This window comes from Asparagus officinalis, chromosome 6, assembly GCF_001876935.1.
Source record: "Asparagus officinalis chromosome 6, Aspof.V1, whole genome shotgun sequence".
In the NCBI taxonomy this organism is placed as follows: domain Eukaryota; kingdom Viridiplantae; phylum Streptophyta; class Magnoliopsida; order Asparagales; family Asparagaceae; genus Asparagus; species Asparagus officinalis.
This window is the reverse complement of record NC_033799.1, coordinates 2133512-2145558: the sequence shown is the minus strand read 5'-3', so window position 1 is coordinate 2145558 and position 12047 is coordinate 2133512. Positions and strand designations below refer to the sequence as shown.

At 32.5% G+C, this 12047-nt stretch overlaps 1 protein-coding gene across 3 annotated transcripts in view; it reads left to right on the top strand.

Annotated features, from left to right (window-relative positions):
- The window catches only part of LOC109844345, a 29029-nt gene continuing 17902 nt past the window's right edge, over positions 921 to 12047 (top strand). For all 3 annotated transcript variants that reach the window (XR_002247993.1, XR_002247994.1, XM_020413338.1), the window contains exons 1-6: positions 921 to 1046; positions 2142 to 2347; positions 4245 to 4295; positions 5155 to 5285; positions 5389 to 5505; positions 5616 to 5738. Coding sequence is in view for 1 of the 3 variants with exons in the window: in XM_020413338.1 (XP_020268927.1) it covers positions 2168 to 2347; positions 4245 to 4295; positions 5155 to 5285; positions 5389 to 5505; positions 5616 to 5738 (602 nt within the window). In the remaining 2 variants the exon portion in view is untranslated. The remainder of the gene's footprint in view (positions 1047 to 2141; positions 2348 to 4244; positions 4296 to 5154; positions 5286 to 5388; positions 5506 to 5615; positions 5739 to 12047) is intronic.

Below are 12047 nucleotides of genomic sequence, written 5' to 3'. Positions count from 1 at the left end.
TGTCTCCTTCCTATTGGATAATGAGTTGATCATCATTAATGATGGCCAACTCATTATCCAATAGGAGGGAGCCATCTCACTTGTCCCTCCAATTGGTCCCATATTTTGGATCCCTGTAGCAAAGCTCGTCTGATTAATATTACCTGCATTTCCAACAGAAAATGCCACGTAAGCATCTCCTCGCTTGAAGCCGACGCTACACCAAACAGCTTCTTCCCGTTTGGTTGGTTTCCTAAAAATCAAGAAAAGGAAATCGGTACAAGGAAATCAATAAAATAATATTTTTACCCATTTCCATCCCTAAAACTCACCCACAACATCTAATAAAATATTATTTTTATCTTCCAACTCATCTCATTTCATCTCCTTTCTTACATTTAAAAATAAACCAAACACAAGAAATGTGTCACATCATCCAACTCATCACAACTCATCTTATCCCATTTTTAAAAATCACACACATCATCCAATAATATTGTGACAACTCATCTCATCTCATTAAACATTCCTTTCCATCCATTTCCTCAAAAAAAAACAAGAAATTGGTTTCCTTAAGTACGTGTCACATCATCCAATAATATACCTCCAACTCATCTCATCTCATCTATTTTCCTATTTTTAAAAACGAACCAAACACAAACAACCTCAAAACATCATCCAATAATATACCTCCAATTCATTTCCTTATTTTTTTAACCAACCAAACAACCTCAAAACAAATTTTTTTTAAAATCACTCACATCATCCAATAATAAGTTGACAACTCATCTCATCTTATCTCCTATTCTACAATTTCTTTCTTTTTTAAACCAACCAAACAACCTCAAAACAAATATTATAGAAAATAGATTTCCTATTCTTTGATTTCCAAAAAAAATGGCCAAACGAACAGCCCCTTACCCAACAACCATATGCCACGTGGAGAGTCCACCCCTTCCCCATTCCCATTGAAGTCGCTCGCCTCCTCTTTTCTATTTTAAAATCCCCAAATCCAACCATCCATCGATCCCCCGCTCTTTGATTCTGATTCCCATCATCAGAAAAAGGTACGTTAAATTTTACATTAAATTCCAATTGTTTAGGAATTTAGAGTGATGGGTTTTCTTTTGGTGTATTTTTCTGTGAGTTTCCGCTTTGTCATCCTCATTCATTATTCATAAATTACGTAATGACGATGTATTCTTATTGAATTTAGAGTAATGGGTGTTCAATATAGTTCCTTTTGGATCTTAGGTTGATGGGTCTTATTGATTTTATTAATGGATTTATGAGAAATTTAGTGCTTCAATTCTCTGCATTTTACTCTTTTGGGGCACGTTATTAATGGGTGTTCAATATAGTTCCTTTTTATACTCATGCACATGTGACTGAGATAAAAAATGCCATTCAGATTTCATCAATTTTCGTGGTCATTGTAAAATGGAATATTCAATATAATTGTTGCAAAAACTTAATGTAATAATTATAATGTATATGACAGAAATAATAATCTTAAGCTCTGTTTACCCTTCGCTGCAAGGCAATTTCTATGTACATTCTGCAGTTTAATGGTTCTCTAGTACATGTGCATGAGTATCTGTGTGCATACGTGCTTTCTTCATATTAATACAGGCATAGAAGAGGGGAAAAAAGGGAAAAAAAAGAAAATTGCCTGTCTTGATGCTGCTAATAAATGCCATTAAAACCCCTTTTGATTACATGTGGGCTGTGGATTATGAGATTTATTCTATGACATTTTTCTATGTTCATGCGTATTTTTTTACGGGGGCTTGCTTTGAATGATAAAAGAATTGGTTTTGGCCATTTATATACTCTTTCCTTGTCTATTAAAGTTTGTTTTGATTTGTTAGGCACATGTGATTATGGGTATTTCTTTTTGATAAGAATAATCTTGAATTACGGAGAACAAAGAGGGGACAAAAGGACCTCTTTTGTTCATAGGAGTGCAATAATTTATCAGAAGTTGTAATTGCCAACTTCATCATTCTTAGTGATCTAATGCTTAACGTAGTTACCATTGGATATTGTGTTATGCATGCCTTGTTTTCTTGTCTCATCTTATTTTCTCTCATTGTTGCAACGTGTATGTTAAGTGGAGCTGTGTATAACTTGACCATTTTCTCCCCATTTCTTACTGTTAGAGGCAACTAGATAATTTCCAATTTCTATGATGTCGGTGAGCTTCAAATACTGGGATGACTGTGTGGATCCAGAGGATATGCAGTTACTGTGGACAGATAGAGCTGTGAGAAAAGAATGGACTGATGCTAATGAAAGGAAGGGGCACAAAATTCACCTCTCTCGAGATCCCGATGGACAACCATATCTTACACAGACAGAAATGAGGGTAAGTGGCCGGCTCAATGTTTTAAACAATACGAGATTCGACAAGATCTTACACATCATGTTGAAAGGATTTATACCTACCACACATAAATACATTTTATTGTCCAATTATTTGGACTATGGATGACTACACATTTTATATTAATATTCGGATAAGGTTTATTAACTAATGGGTTTGAGATTGGGCAATGACATTAAATGCTCGTGATTATTTCCAAGTGTACTGAATTTACTGGAAAAAAACATATATTCTTGAATCTAAGACCACATTGGATTGTTTTACAAGTTACTACATTATTTTTTCTAACGATTAAACATAAAACTTGTAGTCAACCACACTTAGTCCTGCTATAATTGACTTCATCTGATGCGTGGGTAAAATATATTAAAACGTTTATCGTTCTGCTAGACGTTGTAGGTACCAAAAAATATTATTTGCTGTGGATATTCGACTACTTTCTCACTCCTCAGGATCATAACCATATTTCAGAGAATGTATAAAACATACAATGCATTATACATTCATAGCATCTTTTCTTTTTCCTTTTTTTTGTGAGATAAAATTTTTCCTAGTTTGTTGTTATAGATCATATTCAGTAATATTTTCCAATTTTCACTTTACCGCTGTATATTGAGCAACTTTAGAGGAATAATTAATTTTGTTCTAATTATTTAAAAAGTAACCCCCGGCTAGCCGGTCCACCAGCCAAATCAGACCCACTGTCGTCTCTCATCCAAAGAAGCAATTTATGCTGTAGTTTTTTTCTACAAAAGTGCACCAATTTGATACATGCGACCACAATTACCACCACTCACCCAAGAAGCAGTCCTACGCAAAGTATTTTCACCCAAAATTGAATTCCATTGAGTTCTTTTATCGTAGAGACTAAGAATTTGTCTCACAGTGTTGCATAGTCAATATTTGGCTTATCTTGTACAGATTTTGGCTTTTCATGCAGAGTTTTTTAATTACTGACAAATTCCCGTGTTACATCTATGATGAGGCAATTGCACAAAAGAGAGGTGATTGTGAAATACAGGGTACTTCTTCAGCAAACATTTAGATGAAGGTCCTAAAAAGTGAATTGTCAAGTCTGTGGTTAAGTTTTATACTGTGAAAATAACACCATAATTTTGGGGTTGTTCTCTTTAATATTTGGCTATATGCATCTCTAATATGCAAAGTAGAGATTTTTTTTTGGGGACTGCCCAAGGGGTCTCTTCAAGCTGTTCAGGATCAATGCAGCTGCATTTTTCTGAGAGATACTTTGTCTTGTGTTCATTCTCGATCTCCACCAAATTTGCCTCATTCTTGAATGAATGCTGAAGGCAATTACATGCATTTCCATTGTGGGTTTTGTACAGAAAGCAGCCATCAAAATGTCAGAGTGTAAATTTTAGCTTAAAGAATGTATGATAACATGTTTTCTGATGTAAATATTTGTTAAATGAGAGGAGATGCTGATAATCGGAGACAGAGGTGTACTTGCTCCTGTTTTCCACAGAGGATAAATTATTGTCTTATTAATCCCATTTGCCTTCTTTTTGCCTTTCTCCCACCTTCTGTTATTGTCTTGGATGAGTGGTGAGACCCTTGCTTTCTTCTTCCTTTATAAAGGACATTGTTTTGAAAACACAGATACCTTCTCCGTGAAAGTCTCTAGGCTTCCATTCAACTTCTTTTGTGCTTTGGCTGCTTTCAAAAAAATAAAAAAAAAATAAAAAGAAAAGACCTGGCATCTCAAGAAATAATCTTCATGATATTTAGGTAGTTTATACTCGGTGGCAGAGAGAGAGAGTGAGAGAGAGAGGTTTTCTGCACTATTAAATAATGGGCAGTTATAGACAACTCTGACGTTTAATTATAACCATTGCTTCATACAATGCTGTCTGTTCAGGCTGTTGCTGGAATTGTTGTAGAAAGGCACTTCAAATCGCAGATAGATTCGGTACGATTATTCTCATCTCCTTCTTTAAAATTTAAATTCATTATCATTCTTTTTCCCCCTTGCATAACACATGAATTTTTTATATGATCATGAACCATATATGCTGAATTTTTCTGAATATATAAACACAATAGTATGTATTTGAAACCCCAACATTATGTAATATTTTCTGCATTATTTACTTGTACTACGTATGCCTATTTTCTGCATAGAGTTTTTAGTCTGATACTCAGTTATTGTTTTCAGTCCTACAGATGCTCATTGGATTGTTTAGTTATATCTTCCTACTCCTTTTTCTCTATTCAGCTCTTTTAAGAGCTCCTCCTCTGTTGAAGGAGCAATCCCCACTTATATCCTGTACATTAGGTGAATAAAATGGCATTCAAAGCCCCTAATGGTACTGTAATCAGAATTTATTACCTAATTGCAAGAGGTCTTTTAGATCTTTTGTTTTCCTTTTATTCATTTATTTTTTTTCTGTATGGCATATAACTTGTTGCATGCTTCTATATGTTTCCTGATGCATACTTGGTTGCCTTAAAAACATTATTGTTTTGGCTTATGCTTTGTGGGGGATCTTATTGCCATGCCCAGCTGTTGTTGCATTTTAACTTATGTCCAAGATTCTCCACAATAATTCAGAATTAAAAAGAAATCATTTTGTCCGCAATCTACATGTTATAAAACCTAGACTTCATTAAATGCTTGATGGTGAAAGGATTGTGAGTCTTAAACCTTTTCTGACAATGATGATAATTTGAGGAAGATTTTATTAGAATAGATATCGCTAGGAGACAAAATATTTAACTACAAAAATACTGAAAATTGTTTTTTTCCTGAACTTACTCCGTTAATGCAGGATATGATCTGTGCTTTGGCTGAAATTTTAAGTGACAGGCAACTTCTAGCAGAGCAGTATGATAAGAAGACAAAGGAGACGAAGATGGGCATCATGCAGATATCACCTATGACTGCAGATTGGCTTATAAGGTAAATATATCTCCTAATTTGAATTAGAAAGTGTTATTAGATTTAGAAATTCAAAATCATAAGATATAAACTTACACCTGTGCTGGTTATTGGAATCTTGCAGGGAAATGGGATATAAGAATTATGTTATACAGGAAAATGCAAATATGCTCTACAAGCCTTTTATAAACGTGTACTTTGGTGCAGCATATATAAAATGGCTGTCTTGTTATGATGAAAAGTATGCTCACAGTTTCAATGGAACCATCTAACTCCATTTGGATCTGTTTGATGTTTCTACTAATTCATGTTCTATCCTGCTGAGACTAATGCTGTGACTGGGATTTGCAGAGAAAGAAGTGAGGAATATGTTGTAAGAGCTTATAAGTGTGGCATAATTAAGGCAGCGCACAAGTCAACCACAGATTATTTCCAGCGCTATCTTTTTATCAAAGATAGCTTGCCTCCGAAGAGGTTTCATACTTATTCGACCTTAGTTTTCATTTGGCTTTAGCACTTCAGTTTTTCACTTTTTGTCTCATTTGGGTTAATATAATTTATGCTTGAAGTTAAAATATGTTAAAATTATGTTGATCATTGTTTAGTAAAATGCTGGGTAAACGTCCTTATTGAAGACGTGTTTCCTTCATCAAAACTCTGGTAATTAGGATGACTATGTAATCAAATTTTATCAATTTAGAAAGTGCCTGATCTCTATAATCTATATTATAGTGCCCTTTTTCATGATCTTCTAAGGATCAAGTTGGGCTTCTGCTCAACTCTACAGGATACGAAAATCCTCTAGAGGTCGCCTTGAACTTTTGACTTAATTTGAGCCAACCACAAGTAAGCATTTTCCCACTATTTGATGTTCTTTCTTCTGTTAATGAAACATGTGTTAACTGTTAAGAAAGCAACTTCTCTTTTCCTTCGTTATTTTCATGGGTTATAGTCCATGTTTTTTTCTATTTTATTTGTTTTGACCATTTAATTATTAATTGTGCAAATTTCAGCATTCTTGATTTCCATGAGCTATATCCCATGATTTTTGTCCATTATTATTCTTCAATACAATTGCAATTGATTATGACTACAAGAATTTGCAATTTTTGTGGGTCATAACAACACAATTTTGGCAATTTTTATTATTTTTGCGTGAATGCCAAGTAGTTGTACACACTTCAAATTCATGATTTTCATGGGTTTTAGCCCATGAATTTAGTCTGTTTTCATTAGTACCCGAGAGCAATTTCTTTTGTTAGAAGTTGCGATTTTCATGGGCTTTAACATGCAATTTCTTGCTAGTTTTTCTTTAGCTCAATGGAAAATAAATACGCATACTTCAAATTTCATGATTTTCATAGGCCAGAGTTCATTTTCTTTTTTCCATTTTTCATGTTTTCAATCATTAAGCAATTAGTTGTGCGAATATGCACGATTTTCATGGGCAAAAACTACAACTTTTAACGATTTTCATTTGTTTCGATCATTTAGCAATTAGTTGTGTGAACTTTAGTAACAGTTTTAATGGGTTATAACGGTAAATTTCGTCCATTATCATTTAATCAACCCAATGTCAATTAATTATTACTACTTCAAATTCCATGTAGTTGGTGAGTTATTCTCCACAATATTGGTAATTTTTGCTTGTTTCATCCCCATTGCATGTGATTCTCTGCACATCAAAGTTCCTAATTTTTATGGGCTATAATTCACGATTTTTTTCTCTTTTCCTTAGTTCTAATCCAATTGCAATTAAATTTTCTTTAATAAAAGTCACGATTTTCATAGATTTTAACCCACGATCTTTTGCAGTTCTCGTTCTTTGACCCAATGGAAAACAAATATTCGTACTTCAGAATACATGACTTTCATGGTCTATAGTCCATAATTTGTCCTTTTTTTCATTTCAACCATTTAGATTAATTGTGAATTTCAATTTTCACATTTTTATAGGCGATCTACGATTTTTGATAATTTTCTTTCATTTGAACCCAATGAGAAATAATATTTCTTTCTTCAAAACTCAAAAGTTATGATTTTCATATGCTATTGATTTCATCAATTTTCATTCTTTGTCCCAATGGAAAGTAAATATGCTATTTCAAAATTTGTGATTTTTCATAGTTTTAACCTACCATTTTTGACAATTTTTGTTCATTCCTAGCATTTGCCAATTAATTGTGTGAAGTTCAATGATTGCGGTTTTCATTGGTTCTAACTGACAAATTTTACCGATTATTGTTCATTTGTTTCAATGGCAGTTAATATGAATACTTCAAAATTTCTTGATTTTCGCATATCATAACCCTCGATTTTGGCAATTCTTGTTAGTTTCGTCTTAATGACAAGTAATTATCTATACTTCAAATTCATGATTTTCATGGTCTATTGTAACCCACGGTATTAGTTTTTTTTCATTATTTTTGACTCGATGACAATTAGAATCTCTTTCATCAACAGTTGAGATTTTCAAGGGCGATTGTCAAGTCTTTGTTTTTCAACCCAATGGAAAACAAATATGTGTAATTGTGTATTTAAAAATTCATAATTTTCATGGGTTATATTCTATTATTTTTGTCCATTTTCTCGTTTGGACCATTGAGCAATTAGTTGTGCAAATATCAATACTCACGATTTTTTATAGGCTATAACCAATAATTTGTCAGTTTTCGTTCATTTCGACCCCATACCAAATATGTTTTCTTTCTTCAAAAATCATAATTTTCTTGGGCTATAACTCATGTTTTTTGTAAAATTTTTATTCTTCAATCTAATGGATAATAAATATATTACTTTAAAATTTGTTATTTTGATGAGCTATAACTTTTGTTTATTTTGTTCATTTTGACCTTTTAGCAATTAATGTGCAAACTTCTATATTCGTGATTTTCATGGGGAATATACCCCACAATTTTGTCTCATTATCGTTTATTCGACCCAATATCAACTTATGACTACTTTAAAAATTTCAATTGTGATGGGTATAACGCGTGATTCTGGCCATTGTTGTTTGTTACATCCTAATGACAAGTAACTATATATACTTCACGGTTCACGGTTTTCATAGTCTATTACCCTTGATTTTAGTTTATTGTTAATTTCTATCAAATGATAATTAATTTTTTCTTACATAAAAATTACGATTTTCATGGGTTATAATCTACAGTTTTGTTTATTCCCGTATTTCTATCCGATAGAAAATGAATTTGATAAAGTTTGTTATTTCATGGCTTACAGGCTATTTTTGTCCTTTTTTTCATTTTGACCACTAAGCAATCAATTGTGCAAATTTTAATGTTCACGACTTTCATGGGACATGACCTACAATTTTGGTAATTTTTGTTCGTTTCCTCCCAATGCCAAGTAATTATACATTCTTGAAAATTCATGATTTTCTATAACTTATGAATTTTATCTACTTTCATTCATTTTGACCATATGACAAATATGTTTTCTTTCAAACTCATGATTTCCATGGGCTATGACCCTCAAAATTTGTCAATTCTCATTCAATATAAAGACAACTACTTTTGAGTATTTCAAAATTCATGATTTTCGTGGGTTTATGAAGCACAATTTTGACAAATTTTATTCTGTTTTCTCTTAATGGCGAGTAAAATTACGCGTACTTTAAAACCCATGACTTTATTGGGATATGACCCATAGTCTTAATCTATTTTTTTTATAAAAATTATGATTTTCATGGGATTTAACTCAATCATTTGTCAATTTTCGTTCTACAGCCCAATAGAAAATAAATATGCATACCTCAAAGTTAATTATTTTAATGGGATATTGTACATTATTTTTGTTAATTTTGTTAAAACCATTTAGCAATCAATTATGCAAACTTCAATATTCACAATTTTTATTGACTATAACCCATGATTTTTGTCCATTATAATTCATTCAAGTCAAAGGTGATAAATTATGACTACTTAAAAGTTCAAGAATTTTAGTGTGTTATAACCTACAACATTGTCCTTTTTTGTTCATTTCGAGCCAATGGCAATAGATAATGACTAATTCAAATGATATTCATGTGCTACTCATGATTTTAGTCAATTTTTCTTAGTTTTAATTTGATAGCAATTAAATTTTCTTTTATAAAAAATTGTGATTTTTATGGGCATTATCTAATGATTTTTTGCAATATTTGTTCTTCAACCATAGGGAAAGCTAGTATGTATACTTCAAAATTCATGATTTTCATTGGGCTATAGTCCATGGTTTTGCCCTTTTTCATTTCTACCATTTACCAATTATTTACGTGAATTCAATATTCACGATTTTCATGAACAACCCTTAATTTTTGGTCAATTTTAATTCATTTCACCCAATGGCAAACACATTTTCTTTCTTTAAACATTGCAATTCTCAAAGGTTATGGATTTTGTCACTTTTCATTCTTCAACACACATGAAAATAAATTTGCTATATCAAAATTCACAAATTTCATGGGCTAACAAATGATTTTTAAAATTTTTGTTTGTTTTGAGTTATTAGGAATTAAATCTTTGGAGTTCGATATTCGCGATTTTCATGGGTTATAATCTATGATTATTGACAACTATTGTTCATTTGATTTAATTGCAATTAATATGAATGCTTCAAAATTCACGATTTGGTGGATTATATATCCACAATTTTGGCAAAATTTGTTCGTTTTGTTCTAATGACAGATAATTATCTGTACTTCATAATCCATGATTTTCATAGGCTATTATAACCCAGCATTTTTGTCTATTTTTATTATTTTTGACCAGATGATAAGTAAATTTTCTTTCATTAAAAGTCGCGGTTTTCTTGGGCACCCATAATTTTTTTTATCAATTATTGTTTTTCAACCAAATGGAAAACAAATATCCGCACTCTAGATTCATGATTTTATAAGCTATAGCTCATTTTTATCCCATTTACTTGTTTTGACCATAAGCAATTAGTTTGGTGAATTTTAGTACTCGCGATTTCATGGGCTATATAACCAAAGATTTTTTTAAAATTTTCATTTGTTTCAACAACATGGAAAATAAGTAATATTTCTTAAAAAATCGCGATTTTCATGGGCTATAACCTACGATCTTTTGTAAAATTTTTATTTTTCGTCCCAATAAAAAATAAATATATTACTTTAAAATTCATGATTTTGATGGAGTATAATGCACAATTTTGGAAGTTTTTGTTCGTTTTGTCCTAGTTGCAAGAAATTATACGTACTTCATATTTCGCGGTTTTCATAAGCTATAATCCATAATTTTAGTTATTTTTGTTAGTTGCGACCTATGTTGCGTGGGTAAAGGGCGGGTATGGATATGGTCCCCGATGAGGACATGGGACATGGCAAATTTGTAAAAAGTGAGATACGAGGATAAGTATATATATACATATTAAGGGTTGAACATAATTTTTTCATTAACATGTTATGAGAATTAAAATCCGTTCAATATTTTTATGTTTTTTCTATTGAATAGATTATAAATTGAAAAACTGCTCATTTTTCACTTAAGACACAAACGACCCTCTAAGATTATACTCATGGACTGTGAGGTGAAGTTTAAGATATACGTCCAAGAAGTGGATCACGAGTGTTTTTAACTAAATTATGTATTATATAATCGAGTGTGTGTCTGAACAAATGTATGTATATATTCAAAAAGTGTCCAAGGAGTCTTGGACATGGACACGGGAAGTCTCGGACACATATACATGAGCCTATATGAAGTGTCTAGGTAACTGAGGTTGCAACCAAATGACAATTAACTTTTCTTACAATAATATTGCCATTTTCATAGGTTAACCTACAATTTTGTTAATTTTTCTTCGACTTGATGAAAAATAAATATAATACTTCAAAAGTAGTTATTTTATTCTTTTTTTTTCATGGGTTATAACTCATGAATTTGGCCATTTACTTTGTTTCGTCCATTAAGCATTTAGTTGTGGGAATTTCAATATTTGCAGTTCATGGGCCATAACCTATAATTTTGGCAATTTTTGTTCTTTTCCTCCCAATGCCAAGTAATTATAGGTCCTATAAAATTCGCGATTTTCATATGCTATAACCCACGATTTTAGTCTATTTTCGTTTATTTCGAATTAAATTTTGCTAGATTGGTGTGGGCAAGTGCAAATATAGCTCATTTGTTACCTTGAATGGATGGAAATAGGCTATTGGATACAATATATGGGGGGAATTGATGGAGAAACATAAGTTTGGTTTTATTTGTGTGGTTTGCTGGCTATTATGAAAAAATGAAATGAAATCAAACATCGAGGGAGGGGAAGAGAGGCAATTGAATTTGTTTCTAGAGCAAAAGATTACCAAAATATGTTTCTTGAAATTCAAGAAACTAGTTCATTGTGTAGTTTAACCTCAATCCCAAGGGGACATATTCCTCTTAGCTTAAGCAATCCGAAAGTTAATATGTATGGTGTAGTGTTTGTGGATCAGAGAGCAATTGGTGTGGGGCTAACCACGAGACGCGGAGGGCACTTGTTGATGTTCGTGAGCACACAGTCGATGGGGTTACGGTTCTGGTCTCCGCGTTGGCGGTGAAAAGGGGGAGGATGAGAGATGGGGTCGACTCCTCCTCCGACTTTATGCCCGATCCTTAGACTGGAATTCTTGATCCTTCTGCACAAACAAGAAGAAACCCGTAGGTGGGCGGGGCTCATTTCCCCCGTGGTACCTCCGACGGTCAGCTGGTGATCTTGAGTGGGGTTTGAGGGAGAGTCCCTGGGCCATTGAGGCCCTTTTTAACAAAGATAAATTCAGAGCTT